The 22,361-nt window shown below is 43.6% G+C and overlaps 1 protein-coding gene across 5 annotated transcripts in view; it reads left to right on the forward strand.

Moving 5' to 3' along the window:
- SCN8A (sodium voltage-gated channel alpha subunit 8) overlaps positions 1-22,361 on the forward strand; it is a 90,438-nt gene that overhangs the window by 44,846 nt on the left and 23,231 nt on the right. For 3 of the 5 annotated variants that reach the window (XM_090056026.1, XM_090056021.1, XM_090056024.1), the window contains 12 exons: positions 635-856; positions 4,162-4,225; positions 5,563-5,704; positions 6,456-6,662; positions 7,447-7,734; positions 8,729-9,121; positions 13,195-13,330; positions 14,980-15,218; positions 16,383-16,556; positions 18,684-19,040; positions 20,145-20,615; positions 21,484-21,601. In XM_090056026.1, the coding sequence (XP_089912152.1) occupies positions 635-856; positions 4,162-4,225; positions 5,563-5,704; positions 6,456-6,662; positions 7,447-7,734; positions 8,729-9,121; positions 13,195-13,330; positions 14,980-15,218; positions 16,383-16,556; positions 18,684-19,040; positions 20,145-20,615; positions 21,484-21,601 (2,811 nt within the window). The remainder of the gene's footprint in view (positions 1-634; positions 857-4,161; positions 4,226-5,562; positions 5,705-6,455; positions 6,663-7,446; positions 7,735-8,728; positions 9,122-13,194; positions 13,331-14,979; positions 15,219-16,382; positions 16,557-18,683; positions 19,041-20,144; positions 20,616-21,483; positions 21,602-22,361) is intronic. The other 2 variants (XM_090056022.1, XM_090056025.1) reach the window with 1 other exon arrangement.

Raw genomic sequence — 22,361 nt, forward strand, 5'->3', positions numbered from 1 at the left:
CATGTTGAGGCTTTTGAATGAATGAAGTTCTCTTATACCAGACTGAAATGATAAAATCCCAGTCTCGGTGGAAAGTTGTACTGCTTTAACTAAAACTGGGATTTTAAAGCAAGTTAGTTAAACAGGTGGAACTTTGTGTGCAGTCTGATATCTTTTCAGCTTGGCTTGTTTCTATTTAGCTCATACCATATAAATCTGGTTTAAACCCATATATGTATGTTCAGTCAGGGCTTTTCACCAATTTATCTTTAATTTAACAGTTGTGTACAGATAAGTCCTACCATTTGTCCCATGGCCTCCTCAATATGCTGTATAGCTATATTTTGAAGAGTCAACTTTTGGATTTTCATTGAATTTAAAAGCTGGGTCTCATTTTTTTCTAGTTAATCACTGGAGTCAATGGAAATCCTTTAGGCATTAATTTGGTTCTCTCAGAACCAAGGTATTTTGCCATAAGCAATGAACTATAGAGAAAACCTGTATAGATGGCTACAGTGCTCCAGTTCTCATGGACCAGGCCATTCTTGAGCAGTAATCTTTTTGCTGCATGTTTTTAAATGGAATGTGCAACATATCTGATTTTTTTTGAGCGGTTATGATGTGGAATTGATTTCTAGCTCTGTTTTCTCTGCAGGCTTGAAGACCATTGTGGGTGCCCTAATTCAGTCTGTGAAGAAGTTATCTGATGTAATGATCTTGACAGTGTTTTGCCTAAGTGTCTTTGCTTTGATTGGACTGCAGCTGTTTATGGGCAATTTGAGGAACAAGTGTGTGATTTGGCCAATTAACCTCAATGAGACCTTCCTAGAAAATGGTTCCAGGGGGTTTGACTGGGCGGAATACACCAGCAATAAGTGTAGGTATTTCTACAGCAATGCTCTCTAAAGACTTTCTTTTATACATGACTTATTGTTGTCCACATGTAATTCTAGGTGCCCAGCTTCCAATACCTTAAAGAGGGTTGGCTCAGAGAAGAGGGCATTCTGCACTTTTGGGAAATGAGGTCTTATTAAGGTGTCTCAACTTGGGCATCCAAAATTACTAAACACTTTAAAAATAGTTGTCTCTGATCTTTCCAGCCTTGGGAATGAGGAGCCTAGAGTACCTGTTGCTCTCTGGGTAGTCTGTATAGAAAGGTGGACAATTGCAAATAGAAACTGTCTTGTTATAACATTCCAGGTAATTTATCATATCCAGAGAAATCAGGCAAAGTTAATCAGACTTGTAAAACACTCTTTGAGTTTTTAACCCTGCAGAATCCCAGTTAGCCATGTCCCACCCTTCACAGCATAGCCAAAGTACAACTCCACTTTAAACACACACAGGACTTGGAGTGGCTGGTGCATTCAGTTTATTAAATTTTGGTTCTGCAGCAAGGAGGCTCCAGGCACTAGAGCAGGGGACACAAGTGTTCTCTGTCCCCCTCCGAGTTGTGGCTGTACTAAGCCTGGGCCCAACCCCTGCCTTTTTCATTGTATTTGTTTAGCATCCCCATGCACCTGCCACTCCTGACTCCAGGAGCCTTTTCTTTGTGTCAGTCAGAGTTGGCTTAGAAAGAATGCAAGTATTTGCAGAAAAAACTTGATGGCCAGAGCTTGTCTGTTTGTAACCAGTAGGTCTCCTTCAAGTAGCTGTCTGTATGCACATCCTCACTCTGGGTGCCTGTGTCACAAGCACTTGGGCTCAGAGATTTTTTTTGCCTCATCTACAGATGTATTAATGGCCCTGTGTTTTCTTATACCTACCCCACACTGAAGGGATAAAAGATGGTTCATGCTTCCTGCTCCCCAGTTTCCCTTACCTGTTTCAGTTTAGCTCTTTTGACTCATGCTAACTGCAGCTTATAGCCCTTTTGAAGCCCTCCATTCTACCCTTCTATGCTTTTTCTATTGCTCCTGTCTGAACTCTCTTTCTTTTCTTGGGGCCATGACTCTTGCCCCAGAAGCTGTGAAGATTTTCAGGGCATTCAGGACTTAAGGCATTCTGTAGCCCAGATCATGCAAATTTCCCTTGAGGAAGTCAGTGAGGCTGCCCACAAGTTAATAGGTTTTTTGAAGCCTTCTGGCCCTGAGAGGGGCTGAGTGTGCTACATCCTGCACGCTTCTCTCTGGTAGGGGCTGCTGCCAATGATGGCAAAGCCACTGAGATTACTGCAAAGAGAAGGAGCCTAAATCCTTAGACCTTTGGATGAAATGCCTGTTCCTTCACATCAGAATTGCTGTTCAGAAGGCTCTCTTTGCCATGTACAACTTCTTCAGCTATAAGCATATTACCAATGTTGTGGACTCTTTACTGGCAAAATTGCAAGAAGTCTTCTTAGTCCTTGTACCCAAAGAACAATCAGGAGCTAAGACCACATTTCAAGTAGCTGTGGCTGCTACAGATATTCTCTCCTGGTTCACAGTCATAGCAGTGGTCAGGAGGCAATCCTCCTGGTTAAAAGGGTCCAGTTCCCCTCTGCTAGATATTAAGGTTAATACAGTAAGTCCCCTCATACCTCAAGGAAAATGGATTCTAGAACAGTTACTTCCTTATTCCAAAGAAGAAGGGCAATTGCCGTCCCATCTTGGACCTAACGAAGCTCAGTGTTTTCCTTTGCAAATACTGATTCAGATTCATACTAGCCACTGTCATACTCTACTTGCAAAAGGGGAATATGTTTTCATTTCTCCCTTCCCTGGAGTCAGATTATGCAGTACCTTTCAGTTGAAAAGCATCTCAGCAGTGTGCTCTTGTTGCCAAGAAGGCTAGCAGCATACTGGGCTGCATTGGTAGCTGTGTTGCCAACAGGTCAAGGGAAGTGATTCTTCCCTTCTATTCTGCACTGGTGAGGCCATATCTGGAGTCCTGTGTCCAGTTTTGGGCCCCCCACTACACAAAGGATGTGGACACACTGGAGAGAGTCGAGCGGAGGGCAACGAAAATGGTTCAGGGGCTGAGGCACATGACTTACAAGGAGAGGCAGAGGGAACTGGGCTAGAAGACTAAGAGGGGATTCAGTAGCAGTCTTAAACTCCCTGAAGAAGGGTTCAAAAGAAGATGGAGCTGGACTGTTCTCAGTGGTAGCAGATGACAGAGCAAGGAGAAATAGTCTCAAGTTGCAGCAAGGGAAGTTTAAGTTAGATATTAGGAAGAATTTTCTTACTAGAAGGATAGTAAAACACTGGAACAGGTTACCCATAGAGTGAGATCTCCATCCTTGGAGGTTTTTAAGACCCGGCTAAACAAAGCCTTGGCTGGGATGATCTGGTTGGGCTGGTCCTACTTTGAGCAGGGGGTTGGACTAGATGTGACCTCCTGAAGTCCCTTCCAACTCTTATTTTCTATGGTTCTGTGAGGAGTGGGAACTTCACAGAAGCCTTTATCCCCTCAGCATGGAGCAGTAGCTCTGGAGCCATGACAGACTCTACTGGCACTGTTAAGCCAAAAAGCCTCCAAGCTCCAGTGTTTGGGGTGTAGGCAGAAAAGGTTCTTTGGGTAAATCTGATATCTTTTATTAGACCAACTCAGTGCACTCTCACATTGTTCACAATTATTTTAATGGTTCATATGGTGATGAGTATCTTGACTTCAGGTGTGGAGGTAGTCACCTGTGTGAACAGTGAATCCTAAATGCTTATGGGTGTGCCCAGATACTCTTCAAACATAAGCAAAAGCTGGTTTTGGAATAACACCTGGGCATGATCCTGAGTCAAGAAAGGTGCTTGTGGACACTTAGTTTTGCTTAGTGAAGTGTGGAAGCTCAAGCGTCCGCCCATTTTTTGTCTCCACGTAGTGCTCACTTGAGTTGAACCTGTGCTGGATGTTGTTACAGGCCTGATTCCTCACTACCTTGTATCAACCTTTGCACCTATCCATTGGTGCAATTGATGTCATAAGATGAGTGGTATTGGGGAATCTGGCTCCAGGTCTTTGCAGCTTCCTTCCCCATTTGGGTATTAATCTGCTCCCACGTGCCAGCAGTTCATTTGTATTTCCATTTCAACTGTTGTGTTGGCTTACAGGGAGGTGTTCAAAGTCAGGCCTGTTTAGCTCAGCTAAAATTATTTAAAGGAAAATAATCCAGATGATGGTTTTATCAATGCTTCTGTAGTATTGCAAAATGCTCAGACCCATAACTGTGTGCATGGAAACACCTTTAAATCTTTTTTTCCCCCCTAGCAAATTTCTACACAATCCCTGGGGCCCTTGATCCTTTACTCTGTGGAAACAGCTCGGATGCAGGGTAAGTGTTGAGTTTTAGCCAAATTAAGAGTGTCTTTCATCAACAGTTTAATGATAGCAGAGGCTGAGGAGGTTGCCTGCAGCCCGTTCTCTTTGGTTGCTAGCTTCTGTTGTACAGTCCCCATCTGCAATGGTATCTTTACTCTGCATACATTGTGCCTGATGCCAAGCAGCTGTACAGACCTGCTGCATTGCTGTGTTATACCTTAAAAGTAACTGTAAAAATATATTCTTTTCTGCTTCACTTTGCACCACTTAAAATTAAGCATCTGATCTGTATGGAAAATTGCACTAAACAGGTTATTTCCCCTCAGCTTACTTGGAAAAGGACCAATCTTATCATAGGCTGGGATTTTTCGAAGGAGGCTATGTAAAGTAAGAGCACAACTCCTGTTAATCTCTTATTATCTCCTGTCATTTAGGACTGTAGGTGCCTAAATAAGTCTAAAAATCTGGTCCTTTCAGTATTTTTAGAAATACTACCCTGTGTTCCTTTTTGCCTGTAGTCTCCTTTTGAAAATCCCAGCCCTAATCTTTAGTGCTCCCCTTTAATTAGCTGAAGAGTAATTGATTTAAATATGGGTACAGATTACAGTATTCTCTAATATTTGTAAAAGAGTTCTGTTTACTAGAAAACAAAGGTGTTAGTTACCCTTACGGTTAGAGAGACTTTAAGGAGGAGCTGGATTAGTAAAAAGGGTAGGAACAGGAGGAAGAATTTATATTATTGGTAAATTCAGCCACCTGCTTGTTGAACCCTTAGGTTATTCAGAAGGCCTGGGAGGCTCGGATGGCTGGCAATGTTCTCTGAAATTGTCTCACCTCTAGATCACTGGTCATAGTCCAGCCTAGTTGCTGCTTACTGTTTTACTAATTCTGCATTGATCAGGAAATCAGTTGGCATTTCTCAGTCTGTATTCCACTGAGCAAGTGCCTGTTTCGAATGACCTTGCCCCACCACAAGTGGCATTGCCTGCCTCCTGGATGCTGGTCTCTGCCACTGTGTTCTTCGCCTGTTGACTTGCATAGAAAATCTTCCACTGTCTCCAGTAGGCTCGCCCAGGTCATCCCTTGGGTTGAAGGAGTCAGCTGCTAGGCCCTCCAGGCCCAGCCTCATGCCGCGCTATCTTTGCCCTGTGGGCCACTGTTCCAGACTCTAGGGCTGTCAACGCACCTTTATTTACTGGTGCAGCCCACATGGAAATCAAAGTGTATATCAACTGCTGTGACCTGGTCCTGTGGAAGTCCCTATAGCCTCTAGGAACAAGTGACCTGGTAATTTGTCCTTATGGCTTTTTCAATATTGATGCCCTGAGACATCTTGTATCTTTTCTGCAGTCAATGCCCGGAGGGTTACACGTGCATGAAAGCAGGGCGGAATCCAAACTATGGCTACACAAGCTTTGACACTTTCAGCTGGGCTTTTCTGGCTTTATTTCGCCTTATGACTCAGGACTTTTGGGAAAACTTGTATCAATTAGTAAGTAAATGTATTGCTTCTCTGTTTGGGGGGGGGGGAAGGAAATGGGAGCCAGGGGGAGGGGACTGTATTCTTGTTTATGGTATCCTAAATGAGTGCCCATAAGTACATTGTGTGACTTTAGAGGAGGTATGTTTTAAGGAGAGGAAAAATGGTAGCACTCTGGGCAGGATTCATCCTACAAAAGCAGTTCCAGCTCTTAAAGCTTATAGCAGATTCTCTTGTGAATGCTGGAAAAGTCTTGCTGTATGTTGCACACGGGACGTGCACCTCAGCTTTGCTGACACTCTCTTGTAGCATAACAGAGGGCATCCAGGTGCTGTGGAGGGCAGGGTGGTTCCATAATGTGTAAGAACAGTTCAGACTTCTGTAGCAGTTTGTCATCTTGCTGAACCACCATCTGTTTGAAGGAGTTGGTGTTGCATTTCAAACTGTGCTTCTGACTCTCTTTAAACATGTCTTCTTCGGTCAGATTTGTAATGTTAAGTCCTGCCTGATATTGCATCAAGATTGCTTTTAAAGGGAGTAGGAAGAGACGTTTCATTCCTTGTGCCTAAGTTGACTGGGAGTGCTGTATCCTAATGCTTTATCATGGGACCTGCTAAGATGTTAGATAACCTGCTGTGCATACAGCATCGTATATTTTCTGTAGGACCATCCGTGTCAGGAGGCCTAGGATCAGGTGCCCAGGTCCATGTTGTAGTCATTCTTCTGTCAAGGGATTTATTAGGAAATGGCGGTCTCTTTTCAGACATTGCGAGCAGCGGGAAAAACCTACATGATCTTCTTTGTCCTGGTGATCTTTGTGGGGTCGTTCTATCTAGTCAATCTGATCTTGGCTGTGGTAGCCATGGCTTATGAAGAGCAGAACCAGGCCACGCTGGAGGAAGCAGAGCAGAAAGAGGCAGAATTTAAGGCCATGTTGGAACAGCTGAAAAAGCAGCAAGAGGAAGCACAGGTTAGTGTTTTTGTTTTGTTTTTTAAGTTCATAATTTTTAACAGATAGATATTTCCCTTTCAGGTGCAGGGCAGAGTCATATTACCATAAAATAGACTTATACTGGATGATGTATCTGGGCATATCTCCTCTCTTTGGGATGGAAGCAGACCTTTCTCCATTGTGTTCACATGCCTTGTCCTACTGGTCTTTTTTTTTTTTTTTAAGGGCACTCAAGTAGCAGGGGCTGGTGCTTTTGTAGCCAGAAGTGTCCTTGTTGGATCTCTCCTGCACCCGTGACATTCTAGATGTATGGCACGCTGGTAATGGTGAAGTCCTTGGGTAACTGCTGGTTTATTATATTAGCTTTGTAGTCTTAGAGCACCTTTTATCAAAGCCTCTCAAGGTCTCTGGTTAAGCCTGGTAACTCCCATGTGAAACAGGTAAGCCTCAGTTTACCCACCTCACAGAGATTGAGTTGAGGGGCAAAGAAGTGAAGTTTCTTGCTCAAAGCTTATGTAGTGAACCAAGGGTAGTCTGCAGACCCATAAGTCCCTGGTAACTTCTCCAAGAAGAGAACATAGCACCTAGGAGCACTGCCCCTTGGTCTTGTTCTATGCCTATTAGACCACATTCCTTCTCAGAGCAGAAAATAGAGGCCAGGGTCCTTGGTCAGCCTCCTGCAGTGGCAGCTCTGCCTCTGCCTGTGAGACGGATACTGTTTTGCCCCAAACCCTTTTCCTACCTCTCTGAGGTCTGTGGAGAGTTAATCTAACTGATTCATAGTGCTTCTCTCTTCCCTCAGGCTGCGGCCATGGTCACTTCAGCAGGGACAGTCTCTGAAGATGCTGTGGAGGATGATGGTGGGGGCAGGGTGTCTCGAAGCTCCTCTGAGATTTCCAAGCTCAGTTCTAAGAGCGCCAAGGAGCGGCGGAACCGGAGGAAGAAGCGAAAGGACAAAGAGCTGTCAGAAGGTGACGAAAAGTGCGACAACGAGAAAGTGTTCAAGTCTGAATCGGAGGATGGTATGAGGAGAAAGGCCTTCAGGCTGCCAGATAACAGGCTGGGAAGGAAATTTTCCATCATGAACCAGGTATCATTCTTTGCTGTTATAAAGGGGCATTCATTTCCACTCAGGACAATTTCCTGTTTTGGGGCCTGGTTCAGTGCACATGGCATATCAAGGAGATCAGTCCATTGACTTTGGTTGACATTGGATCAAGTGGATGCTTGGGTCCAGTCCTGTAGATGAAGCAGTGTAAATTGGAAGAAGCGCTGAAGTCGGTAGATTTACCCAGGTGACTTCAGTTAAAAGTCAGGAGCATAAGTGGTTAGGCCTTTTGAAAACTGTACCCAGCTTGCTACGGTTATATAGTTTTCTTAGAGTTTTATTTTCTGCTGAAGGTGATCGAGCGAAGGAGTTCAGGATTGAAGTCTTGTCCTAGAGCCCAGCAAGAAAGCAACAGATAGGGGTGCTTTTTGCCACAGTGCCCTGCAGATGTAGGTTCACCTTGTTTTGAAGGAGCCCTTTTAGAGGCAAAAAGAGAGCGCAGTCCCTGTGCCTCTCTTTTGAGCCTGTTCCCCGGGGTTACTTGTGTCTGTGCTGTAACTACGTAGAGACCAAAAACAGGATGAAAGCGTCACTGGGCAGACATGGAAGACCAATCAGTTCCTGCCCTAGAAAGCTTTCTGTAGTGTGCTGGCTCAGAGGAGTTTTCTGGCGAAGTGAAAATGGTCTTGGCTTTTACCAGCAAGAGAGTGCTTTTGAAAAGGGAGCTGTTAACCAGTTCTGAAACAGAAAAGAGATTCTTTGCTGTTAGTAAATTGCATCTGCTGGCATGACTGAGTTGTGTGAGGGATGATTTCATTCACATTCCTGGTTGATCTACCCATGCTAACAAAACTTTTTGGGGAGTGACTAAACTTAAGTAATAGTGCTTCCTACGATGCAGATAAACGTCCCCTTGCAAATGGCATGAACCCAGCTGCAACAGACAAGTGCTTGCACTGAATTATGACATCCTTTGATCTTGTTCTGTTTGTGTCTGTACCATTTGCACTATTTTTCTTTCTCTTCCCCCTGACAGTCCCTCCTCAGCATTCCTGGCTCCCCTTTCCTTTCCCGGCACAACAGCAAGAGCAGCATCTTCAGCTACAAGGGGCGCTTCCGTGACCCAGGCTCAGAGAATGAGTTTGCTGATGACGAGCACAGCACGGTGGAGGAGAGTGAAGGCAGGAGAGACTCCCTTTTCATCCCTATTCGTGGTCGGGATCGGAGAAGCAGCTACAGTGGCTACAGTGGCTACAGCCAGGGCAGCCGGTCCTCACGAATCTTCCCAAACCTTCGTCGGAATGTGAAAAGGAACAGCACGGTTGATTGCAACGGCGTGGTGTCTCTCATCGGCGGCCCCACATCCAATGTACCTGGGGGCCGCCTTCTGCCTGAGGTGAAAATAGATAAGGCAGCTACTGATGACAGTGTAAGGAAGTCAATGAGCACAAAGTCTAGGCATGGTGATCTGCCCTCTTCTGCTTCCCTGTATGCTGGTCTCCAAGCCAAATGGACACCCTGATGGAATGAAAATTGGTTTGTCTAACCGCAGACAGCATAGTCTGTACCAGATTAAAAACTACCATGCTTCAGTTTCCCTCTTTTCCCTCTTAAATTAACCTACTGACCTACATCCTTCTCCTGGCTTCCTGGGAAAAAAGGCTTGGAATTGAGCTTTTAACTAAGGGAATAATAAAAAGAGGCCTGCCATTTTTCAGGGTTGACTCCTCAGTAGGATGGAGCATTGGAAAAACAGATCAGGCTTTACTGGAAGTTTTTCCCATGGCTAAGGAATAGTGCTGGGGAATTTAAAGGGTATAGATAAGAAAGGAGAAATTTTTAAAACTCAACTAAACATGAAGAAATCTTTATGGAGAGAAAATTTAAATAAAAAAAAAATTAAAGACGAGACGGAATGTTATGTTCTAAGACACTGATCCTGCCATTGCTTCTCCCTGGGGCAAATTCTTTGGTCCTTACCAGATTAAGTTAATGGTGTGCTGCTTGCCATAAGTACTCAGCTTCTAGGCTTCACCCTCCTACATGGATCAGCTTGCAGGATTGGGGCCTAAAAAGTGAAGGAAGGAGAAAGTGAAATTTCAAACAAAAGAGAGAGTCAGGGAGTAAGACAGACCTCTGGGGAGAAACAAGGCTTAAGAGAAATGCGGAAAGCAGCTTCAGGCAGGGCACTGTCAAGAAATGCAGGTCCAAAATCTAGGTTTTGTATATGTATATTTGCAAAATCTAGTATAAATGAAATGTTTTCATGGAACTGAGAGAAAAGTTTCTATAAAAACAGTTTCATTTTGGGTTTTAAACTGTCAGCATGGCAAGAGTGCATGAATAACGAGACGTGAAACTGAGTGTTAACATGAGGAAACCCTTACACGTCTAGTTTCACTGTCCAAGCTGAATGAAATGCAGAAAAAGAAACTATCAGTTTAGATAGTTGGAAAATATTTTTGTTAATCCTTCTATTTTAATCATCTCACCCTTTGTGTGCATATCCTATAGAATTTAACAGAGGCAGCCTAGTGATATAATTTTTAAATCACGTTATGAAACTCTAGGTCTAGAGTATAATTCTTTCCAAGACTTAATCCTGTAATCTAATCTCTGCACGTGGCCTTTTGCAGACAAGTACACTAGTCCTTTGCAGAATCAGGCCCTTGAGTTCCGTAGGCTGCTTAGAGGAATATCTGTGGGGTTTCATCTCTGTTAAGTCCTACAGGATTTTTTCCACAAGGGAAAACTTAACATAATGTAGGATTTTTTTTGCACCATAATTTTAATATCTTTATTTTCTCTTGACAGTAACCTTTTAAAACAAGAGGGGTGAATGAATGGGGGTCAGAGAATTCATTCTTAAAAATCTCAGCAGGACAAATGAGAAAGTAGACAATCTACTTGGAGTTGATTTGGGAGCTTAGATAAGATAAAAATACAGAGTCACTTCCTGTCTAAAACCATAGTTTCCAGAATGGCTCTGGATGCTGTCTCAAAATTCCAAGCAGTTTTTTTTAATTGTTTTAATTCTTGCAACCTAAATTAATACCTGCTAACCCCTGACTCTTCCCTGAGACTTTACTGACCTTTCTTTAGTTGTTAAGTTTCAGTTACTGCCGCCTGCTCCAGTTAGCATGTTAGTAAAATGTGTTTTTTCAATATTTAGTTCTCGTTCTAACACAGCATGGAAATGATAGAAACTGTAATCTGCATGATGAATGCATGAGAGAGACGGTATTATGCAATGCTGGATATGCTGGTTGGAGGTTCTTTTTGGTAACCTACTGTCACTGGAGTTAAACAATGCAGCTACTGGTTAACCTCATGACAGCTGAGGAACTGTTGAGTTGACGGATACTTCAGTTACTCGTAGAGTATGTATCTTGTATCCTTGGGAAAGGAGAAACAAAGGTCTTTTGTGGGAAGTGTGTACTGTGCATCAGTCACCAACACCAAACTCCTTTCTTGAGTTCAAGACAGTGATCCATTAGCAGCACACAATGTTTCATGGATTTGGACTGGGTCCCACTTAAGTCAGGGACAGTACACTTGGACTGGGATTTTTCAAGGGGCTTGAAAGAAGATAAGAACTCCTTTAGACTCCCTGGAAAAGCCTTGTCCCACTGGTTACCCAGGGGACAAGTAAAGGGATTGGCCCTTTACTAGTGTGATGCATGGCAAATAATTACAGCTGTCCTGTTTAGCAAAATCCAGATTTCTCTCTGGACTCAAATGAGCACTGAGAGCACAGGGCACCAGGCAGTATTAAATCATTGCACTGCTGTATGTCTTGAAGTGTTGTCAGCTCCATTGTTCTCAGTGGGCCCCTGTGGGGAAATGTCTGTTATCTATGAGGAATGCTCGATGCTGAGCTCTTGTGACCCCAGTTTTCAGATGTGGGTTTTGAAACAGAGCAACCGAATCCTGTGTTCAGGAGCAGATCATTAATCCCTACTCTTCCGAATTCAGGTAGCTGAAATGGAGCTGTTTCGAAGCCTCATGTTCTCATCTGGAGGGTTGTAAATTGATTGAATGGAAAGCTCTGAATGTATAAAGACATTCATTCATTCATTCTCTCAAGGGAAAGCTCCCAGTAATGATTTAACCCCGGTTGTTTCCAGGTTATTTTGCTCTTGGAGCGGCCATTTTTGCTCTTGGAATAAAATCCTGAACATCTGCACACTTGTGATTTCTCCAGGGAGCAGCAACTCTCCCAGGAGAAACTGTCTGTATGTGGCCTAGGTAATTCACCTGCTACCTCTTGGATCTGTTCGATGACTTTCCATTTTACATCTGATGCATGGGCTTCTAATATGGCATAGGTCAAGCTGTTAAGCATGTAAGAGCCAAACTTTTTAAAAGGTCTAGTCCTGCTTACATGTGCAGCTGCAAAGTTACATAGGCGTACAGGGTCAAGTGATTACTGAATCCAAGATGCAGGTTCAGGACTGCAAATGCATTTGTGAATATACACCATCCCCTTGATTATTGATGTTTTATTTTCAAATTATTCTCATCTTTCATTTGGTTTCCAGTAGATAGATGAATATATGAAATACTGCCTATGCTTTCTTCTGCTTTAACAGAAGCATAGAGTTTGCCTGTTTTGCGCCTATGTTAAATTTACAGAAAAGTTTGTGCAAATATTCTTTAAAATGTAGGGTCTTTCCTTTCTCTAAGGTTGCAAATTGCTGATACCAGTGTAGAAATAAAGTGTTTGTTTCTGCTCTGTCCCCTGCTTATGACAATTAAGGGAGTGAAATGTCTAAGGGGAACAAAAATGAGTATAAGTGGACAATATGAATTCAGGAGAAACTAATCTCCTTGTTCCCTCTCCCCCACCAGCTGCACTGCAGCAGATCTCTCTTCTGTTAGGGCTGGTTTGTATTAGGAATTTATCTATAGCGATGGAAGCTAAGATTAACCAGGGCAGGGTGCCACTCTACTAGGACAATTGCATGAAGCCATTTCCAGCCTTAAAAAGCATGAAATCTAAACAGACCAGATGGACAAAAGGTGGGAGAAAGGATGGACTGTTTTTAAGCGCCTTGCCAAAATGTACAAGGGGTCTGTGTCAATTGGGCTCTTGTGTCCCAGCCATCACATTACACACAAGGGCAGCCTGCTTGAGGAGTAAAATACTGTGCAAATAGAGCAGAAGGGTGCCAACCTACTGATGGATTTTAGAACATCTTTCAACTTGTCTTAAATAGACATGTATTCTGTGTGAAGAACACACAGGAAATCCTCCACACTTCTCCTTGAGATCTCAACTTCCAGTAACCTGATTTATGTTTTTAAATAGCAAACTCTATTGCTGCAGCGCAGTAACGCTATCTCAGGTATCTTGATCTTGAAGAAGTACAGGGATTTTGGTCAAACAACAAAACCTGACCTGTTTTTTTCCCTTGGTTGCATGTGGCATCTCTAACCTGACAACATATAAAATGGCAAACAAACCAGAGGTCTCTGCTAATCGGTGTGTGAATTTTGCAGGGAACTACTGAAGTGGCAATCAAAAAGAAACCTACTGGGTCTCTCCTGGTCTCAATGGATCAGCTGAATGCTTCCTTTGGAAGAAAGGATCGAACCAACAGTATAATGACTGTTGTGACCAATACCCTTGTAGAAGGTGTGTTACAGTGCTATGTAATTCTTTTTTTTTGGGGGGCGGGGGAGGAAATGGAGGGGGTGGGGTACAACTGTCCCCTTGTGGCAAGCTTTGAAATGATTAAAAACCTACAGCTCTGACATTGTATTAGGAGAGTGTTGCCCTGTGTTAGGTGGTGGGTTTGATCCCTGCTGTCCCTACAAGCAGTTTGCCTGGAGACTGTTGTGCAACAGTGGTTACATTACTGCAATGGTGCGATAATTAGGGAGGGTTGTTTGGAAGGCTTCTGTGAATGCTTGTTTGTTTTCACCCCTTACCCACAGAAGCTTGGCTCAGTCTTGTGACCTAGATCCTGAGTTTGGGCTTTCATTACAAACCCATGATTTAAAGTCAGGGACCCATGAGTGTTTTATACAGCTGTGTTAATTGCTTTGCGGGACAAAGTAGCACACAGCTGTCACCATGTAACTGTGGGTACCTCACAATAAGGAGGTGAGTAACAGCTGGGACCCAGACAGGGAACTGGCCAACACAACAGCTTGTCAGTAGTCATGGAAAAGGTGAGTTTGAACCGTGGTTAGCAAAGCAAAGAATTGACAGCAGCCAGGGGGATTGCTAGTCCAAAATGAGGGGTACAAACAGATGTTTCTATTGTGTTGATGCAAAGGCACCAAAATGTTGGTGCAGGGCTGTCCCCTTAGAAAAATGTACATCCCGTGCAATTTGTTTGCACCTAAATCTGTGGCTCTCTGTATACATGCACTGTGTATATTTATTAGACTTTATTTTACTTGCTTGAGCATCCAAACTACACAGGTAGGGAGATAAAAGCAGCTAGAGAGTCATAAGGTTCCAGTAACAATATGCAGAAGGGAAATTAAGCAGTGTTGATAGAAAACCTGGTCATGTAGGTGTTTCTGCTTGCACGGGAAATGGGGAGAGCCTCCTTTGCCTACAGCCCAGTGATAAAGACAGACCTGAACCGCACTGAATCTCAGCTCTCAGAAAACAATTTCTATACGATATGAAAAACAGCAGATGGAGATGTGGAGAGAACCTTTATTTCCAAATATTCTGCGGGAGACTAGTCGTATGAGGCTGTTGTTCTCAGATTCTTACTGGCTCATGTAATGCAATTATATGAGAACTAAATATACTTGAAAACAGAGCATGGTTTCTTTGCTGCTTCCCTCCTGCACAAACTCCCACGGGCTCCAGTGCACAGCTCCTTTTTTTTTCCCCCCAAACTTTCAAAAAACCAAGGCAACCATATTCTTAGCAACCAGCATACCAACTGGAAAGGAAGAAATCCATCAAATGTTTCCTCCCTTCCCCCGCCACATAAAAAATAAGAAAGCTAGCATCATAATGGATAGGGCAGTCTGGATGAGGTAACTGGAGGGCAAAAAAGGGACAAAAACTGCAGAAGTCATCAAGAAAAAAATGTAATGCTTTAAATTAAACCATAGTAGGCATGGATATAGTTTTCAGTAAATGGACACACAGCAAAGAGAGCCTTCACTGTAAGGGCTTAAAGGGATGCATAAACAGAAAGACATGGAAAGGGGTGTTGCAGTAATGCTGGACCCATGCTAACACATAAAGACAGATCCCACAGAATTGGGAAGACAAGGCTCAACTATCCTTACTATTTTGTTTTATGACTGCAGAGTTGGAAGAGTCCCAGAGGAAGTGCCCCCCTTGCTGGTACAAATTTGCCAACACCTTCCTGATCTGGGAATGCCACCCACACTGGATCAAGTTGAAGGAGATAGTGAACTTGATTGTCATGGATCCTTTTGTTGACCTGGCCATCACCATCTGCATTGTGCTGAACACTTTGTTCATGGCAATGGAGCACCATCCCATGACCCCTCAGTTTGAACATGTGCTGTCCGTAGGAAATCTGGTAAGAGGGCTTTGGTAGAGCATCTCCAATATTGTCAGGGGGGTTGAAAAACTCTGGGGACATTGTTTAATGGTGCCTGGCAGATCCATTTTTAAGGGCAAATGAGCAATATTATTGATACCATATCATCCTCTTGTGCATCGATTCCTGCAAATACTTTGAGAAGGTCTGTGTGTGTGTTCTCATGCATCCCTGCCTTCATCAGCTGTTACGCATGTTTATGTGAGGTCTGGCATCAGTAGCAGTCCCTCCATCCTGGCTTAAGTGGATGTAAAAGTCCATCTCTAGTGTGTGGACAGGGTGTATAGGGTTTGTTTGCTGAGAGTGCTGCTGCCAGGGAATCCCCACCTTACAGTGAGGGAGAGGCCCAAGAGTGGAGCCATAAATTGTCTCTGCTGTGATAAACATGCTTCAACCCATGCCTCCTAATCCATGAGCACATCCACCTTTTTTAAGTAGATTCATTTGTGTAGACATATAAAGGGGTAAAGATTTCCTTTCTCCAGTGTGGGAAGGGGAAGACACTGGTAGGTACTATCCATAAACTTTTATTTGCTCCAGAGCATCAGTTTCCACCTCTCCAGGTGCGTTTGTCCTTGTTAGTCTGTCTCTTCGTACAGCAGGGTTGTGATGGGCACACCCAGTTGGTGGAAACTAGTCAGTAAACCACCCAGGACCTGTCTTACATTGCAACATATCTTTAATTAGCTTGGGAAAAGAGGCTGTTGTTTGCTATAAATGGATACTGGGATTCATCTCTTTGCTGCTTCCCTGAGGACCAGAAGTCCATGAGGAGGGAACTTCCTTCAGTAGCAAACAGCATTAGTAGAGTTGCAGCAGTAGCATAGATGACACATCTTCCAGGTTAAGTGATTTACCACTAGTGGCCTTTCCAGGAAGATGAGGAGGGAACAGTGGAGTGGCAGGGTAGCTCCTGTAGTCATGCAAGCCAGGGGTGGGGATGGAGAGGAGAAAATATTCATACAGGCAAGTCCCATATCATTGCATAGACCACCACAGAACTGATTTCAAAAAAAGGTTGCAGGACATCTGGTTGTAGCTCACTGTTAACTTCTCTTGGATGTTCGCATGATAACACCTGAAACTAGACTGAAGTGCATCTTTGTGTGTACAGTTTCTTTTTGTGTCTCCTTTTCACTCCAGGTTTTCACTGGAATTTTCACAGCAGAGATGTTCCTGAAGCTCATAGCCATGGATCCCTACTATTATTTCCAAGAAGGTTGGAACATTTTTGACGGATTTATTGTCTCCCTCAGTTTAATGGAACTGGGTCTACAAGACGTGGAGGGGCTTTCAGTGCTGCGATCTTTCCGATTGGTATTCCATATTTCTCCCATTTCTTTTTGAAGTTTCCTATCTTGCAGCTACTAGAAAACCTTTTACATAAGTTAATTTAAGAAAAATCCTCAGTTCTATTCTTGGAAGGGAACTGGAGCAGAGTGGGGGGGGGAAGGCAAATCTTGTGTTTATGGTCTTTTGAAAAGGAAAGAAAATTGTTTCTTAAAATCAGCTAATTCTTATAAGTAAATACTACTCCCTTCCAAAACTAGTCCTTTCAATACCTATTTTTCCTCCTAAATAACAAATTTAAAGTTTCTTTAAAATACCAAATCAACCAAATTGAGTGGTATCTCACTGCACCCTTTGTTAAAACAGATTGAGAAAAAAGCTCAGTGAAAAACCTAGGCAAAAGACCCCTCTGAAACGACAGACTTAAAAAATATGAAGATGCCCTATTTCAGACTGAAACCTGCAAAGAGGGGTATTTGTGTCGGCTAAGAATAGAATTGGTAACAGGGCTTCTGTTTTCATGTTTTAATTTATACTCATTTTCATTGTTTATTTCTGGCAATTTTGGTGCCTTGTTACTCTCTGGAAAATGGCAGAGGGTATTTTGGGTTGTTACATATGATCAGAAATAATCTGTTTTTCTTAGCACTGAAATGAACTCAATTTTTGAAATATTATTAATGATTTGTGAGCTACTCTTTGGTTTAGTACCAGCACATGTATGACCCTGCGTATAATCTTTCTGTCTCTCCCACATGTATGCCCAATCACCTGGCCTCTGCACAGGGCCAAAGCATGAGCAGGGAGTGGGACAGGCTGTCAAGTGCAAAGACCATGCTGTTCATAGAATTAAAAAATCTGTTTCTTCTGTCTTTGGGCTAGGCTTCTCCCAGCATTTGCTTTTAGGTTCCAAAGACTGGGGAGTGCTTGGTTGATTTGCAATGTAAATCTTAACCTGCATTTCCAAATTCCCCTTTTTTTGTTGCTTGAGCTTTGTAAATGCACTCAGTTTTGCATACCAGGTAGAAAAGATCCTGTCCTGAGGCCAGGGGACTAAGTCAGATGCAGTGTGTGCAAAACAATCCTCAGAGGGCATTGAAGTCAGTGGGCGTTGGAAGGCACTTGTTTTCTTCCAGGATTTCACTTTGGAAGTGTATAGACCTCTCCAGAATGAAGGTCCAATTGTGCTTGCCAGTCGGGGAGTTCTGTTTTTGGTTTAGGTGGGAATGAGGTTGGATTTTTATATTTCAATGGTGCTGTTTCAGGGCAGGTTTCAAGTTCTCTGTGCATGGTTCCCTGTTGAAGCTGATGATAGCTCCCCATTTAATTGATAGCAGCCCCATACTGTCTCTTTTTTCCTTTTTTTTTTTTTCCTTTTGAGTCAGGGTTTTTTTGTTTTGTTTTGTTTTTTGGGTTTTTTTTAACATTTTCCCTTTTCCAACCCTATTCACATCATTCTGCAAAGGGACTGAGAAGGGACATGTATTGAATCCACTGACTTGCATGTTGTGCTCCTTATCAGGAGGAGCTATTGATTCAAAGATCACAGCTTGGCAGCAAAATGAAACAAAAACCCTGTCCTTACCTGGCCTGTAGACCTTGTTCAGAGATGGTCTGCGTTATTCACAAAATCAGACCACAAAGAATCCATTTCTGCAGGTCACTGATACAAGAGAAAAACAAGGCAATGGGCAGTTTAAGGTCTGATGTTTCTGCAGTGCTAGCACCAATGATGTGCAGCAGTTGCAGTGAATGTTGGGAATGCTCAGAGTTTCTGAAAATTCGGCTTTGACAACTATTAATCTTTTGTGGCATGTGAGCTGGGGATGATTTCCTCACTTCTGTCAGAAGACGCCAGCTGCTTTTTCTTTTTTCTTTTTTAAACGTGAGCTGAATCTAGGGATGTATGGATGATTACATCTATGGTTTATTTAGTACACAAGGTGCAAATGTACCCTGACTTCTGAGTTGAGTATAAAACACAAAAAATATGATCATCTCCCACTGCAGTGGGTGCTAGTGGCAGAGGTTTGGGCTTGGCTCCTCTTAGAGCATAGGACTTATCACCTCATTGATTTCTCCTGCATGTACCTATTTTTTAAAAAGAAGAAGAATTAAGTGTTATTTGTCTCTGTTTCTGTTTTCTTTTTATAGCTGAGGGTCTTCAAGTTGGCAAAATCCTGGCCCACGTTGAACATGCTGATAAAAATTATTGGAAACTCAGTGGGTGCCTTGGGGAACTTGACCTTGGTGCTAGCCATCATTGTTTTCATCTTTGCCGTGGTGGGCATGCAACTTTTTGGCAAGAGCTACAAGGAGTGTGTTTGTAAGATCAGCCCAGACTGTGAGCTGCCCCGCTGGCACATGCACGATTTCTTCCACTCCTTCCTAATCGTCTTCCGCGTGTTGTGTGGGGAGTGGATCGAGACCATGTGGGATTGTATGGAAGTGGCAGGACAGGCCATGTGCTTGATTGTCTTCATGATGGTCATGGTCATCGGGAATTTAGTGGTCAGTAAACATTTTACTGATTGTCTTTATTGGTTGCTCTTGGGTGGGGAGGCAGGGGTGAAAGCCCAGGACCAGGAATGGTTGCTTATGGGATCTCTTCCAGGCTTTACCAATAGGTGCCCCATGGCATTTGGGCCCGTGTGAATAAATCCCATTGACTTCGTGCTGTCAAAGTGAAGCATGTATTTAAATATATTGCTGGTTTGAGGCCTTATTGGGTGTGCATCATGAAACCATCCAGGCACTATACAATAAAGAGCTAGAGGTACAAATTTGTCAAAGGGGGCTGACTCTCACATGGCCTGATAGGATAAAAGATTCCAGCAGGAAGCAAATTAATCCTCAAATCTGTACAAAATGAGAGAGGAGGAAACAAAGAAATGGCCCTTAAAGTCTTTAAGCCAAGGCTGGTAGTTCCTTTTCAGCAACTGCTCTGTAGCTCAGTCTCAAGCTTCTAGGAAGGGTGAAATTGCATGGTTTTCTGTGCAGAAGGTCAGACTGGAGGATCACAATCATCTCTTCTGGCCTTGAAGGCTCTGAGCAATCTAAGCTCAAAGATCTAGAAGAGACCAATGGGCTCAGTAATCATGTGCTGCAAGCAGCCTTAACGGCCTGCCCTGGCAAGACTTGCATCACCAAACTCTGGGCCAAAGGAGAGCCAAGGGCTGAGAACATGCTAGGGCATAGGCATAGGGGCAGTTGCTCAAGTGCTGGGTTTGGATGCGTTTTCTTTGAGTTAGAGAGGGGACCAAACCCAAGGATCTGGGTGCCTTGAAATGCTGCAGCTTGTGCCCACTGCTGACTTGTAACTTACTCTAGATCCCCTCCCTGCACCTGCCCAAAGCCCAGCTGAGTCCAGTGGAGCACATGCTGCACAGGGATCCTGTCCAAGGAGTTTGTTGTAGCACTGGGAGGTTGGTGTTTAAGTTCAGGATATGTCCATAGTTCTACTGGAAACCATGGCTGCTCTTCAGCCTGGTGTTTAGCTCTGTAGCTCCCATTAATGTCACTGGGGCTAAATCTTTGTACGCAGCTTTGGAAATATTACCCTAGTGCATCAGCACAGTGTTGGAGCTTAGACAAGTATGCTGTCTTCCCCTCCAGGTGCTCAACCTGTTCTTGGCTTTGCTGTTGAGCTCCTTCAGCGCAGACAACTTAGCTGCAACAGACGATGATGGGGAGATGAACAATCTGCAGATTTCGGTCATCCGCATCAAGAAGGGCATTGCCTGGACGAAGATCAAAGTGCATGAATTCATGCAGGCACACTTCAAGCAGCGGGAGGCAGATGAGGTGAAGCCCTTGGATGAGCTGTATGACAAGAAGGTGAACTGCATTGCTAACCACATGGGGGCCGATATCAACAGGGACATTGATTATCAGAAGAATGGCAATGGCACCACCAGTGGGATTGGGAGCAGCGTGGAGAAATACATCATCGATGAAGATCACATGTCCTTCATCAACAATCCCAATCTCACTGTCAGGGTGCCCATTGCTGTGGGCGAGTCAGATTTTGAAAACCTCAACACTGAAGATTTCAGCAGCGATACAGATCCTGATGGCAGCAAAGAGGTAGATGAAATGCTTAAACCTTGTTCTAGCCACTTGCCCATTTCACAGGAGCAGATGACCACTGTAGGGCAGCAAACACTGCAAGGGAAGGAAGGACGGGCTTGTGGCTGCATGCCTCTGAGCCTCGGTCATTAACCAGGAATCCCAGCATGCTGAGTGCTATACAGACAGTGCAGACGCACAATCCATGCCCCAGCAAGCTTGCAATCCAGACATAAGACCCAAGGCAATAAGTGGATAAGCCTGTGTCCCTGAGCTACATGCATTTTTGTCTGACTGTGAGCAAGGTTCTTCATTTATTATTATGTCTAGAGCTCCATTTAAGCTGGAAACGGTAGAAGGCAGTCCCTGTGTTGGGCAGCTTGCTGGCTTGTATCTGTACTGCACCCTCTTTTCAGCACTTAGATTAAGATATCCCAAATTACATCTGCAAGGATAGGACAGATGAACAACCTATACTTTAAGGGGAGGGGAGAGGGTTGGGGGGGAAGAGGCTTACTACATGTCACTTGCTCAGCTGTAACTGTTTTGTATGCCCACTCTCTCCCTTGATCACAGGAAGGTACTCTGTGGTAATTGAAGAGTTGTTTTATTCCAGATGAACTGCCCACACTTAGCTTCTACTTACCATAGATTGGGTTCTCTACCTGTGCTAAAATCTTTAAGGCTTTTAATAAGATAATCGATGACTAAACATTTGGTTCAGAATGCAGAACATACAGCAACAAGCTCGCTGGGACCGTCATGAGGATGGGGATAGCGTTAATGTAATCAGCTATGCAACTGCATCCTATATAGAGCTATTTTTAAGGTCCATCCTTGAGTTTATCAATTGTGGTGATTGGTGGGGTTGTATTGTGTGTTCAAGAAACTGGATGACACCAGCTCCTCTGAAGGAAGCACCATTGATATAAAGCCAGAGGTGGAAGAAGTCCCTGTGGAGGTACCAGAGGAATATCTGGACCCAGACCCATGCTTCACAGAAGGTGAGCCTGTGTGGAGATGGGCCTTGGAAATGGTGTTGGGACCTGTTTCTCAGATACTACAGTGATAGTCATTAGGGTTACAACCTGGGAAGTGGGTGGTAGCTTCATTTGAACTGAAATGTAGAACATTTTAAATTCTAGAGGAGCAGAGTTATTCTTAAAAGAAAGAAAGCAAAGAATGAGTATAAATGGTCAGTTTTCAGGTTGGGAAGAAGTAAGCAGTAGGGGCCCCCAAGGATCTGTATTGGGACTGGTGCTGTTTAACACGTGCATAAATGATCTGAAAAAGGGGGTGAGTAGCAGGGTGGCCAAATTTGCAGGTGATGCAAAATTATTCAAAGTGGTAAAGATCAAAGTGGACTGCAAAGAACTACAGAAGGATCTGGTGTGATTGAGTGGGCAACTAAATAGTGGGTGAAATTCAAGGTAGAAAAGTGCAAAGCGATGCACGTGTACAAAAATAACTCAAACTCTACCTACACTATGATGGGCTCTACATTAGCTGTTACCACACAAGAAAGATCCAGGAGTCATTGTGGACAGTTGGCTAAAAACTTCAGATCATTGCTCTTCAGCTGTTAAAAAGGCCAACAAAGTACTAGGGATTATTGAGAAGGGAATTTTTAACAAAGCTGAAAGTATCATGATCCCCCTTTAAAAATCCACACTGCATCCACATCTTGAATACTGTTCCCAGTTCTGGTTCCCACACCTCAAAAAGGATCTAGGAGAACTAGAGAAGGTCCAGAGAAGGGCAGCA

This window comes from Crocodylus siamensis, chromosome 6, assembly GCF_052110815.1.
Source record: "Crocodylus siamensis isolate JL-2025a chromosome 6, ASM5211081v1, whole genome shotgun sequence".
NCBI classification, from domain to species: domain Eukaryota; kingdom Metazoa; phylum Chordata; order Crocodylia; family Crocodylidae; genus Crocodylus; species Crocodylus siamensis.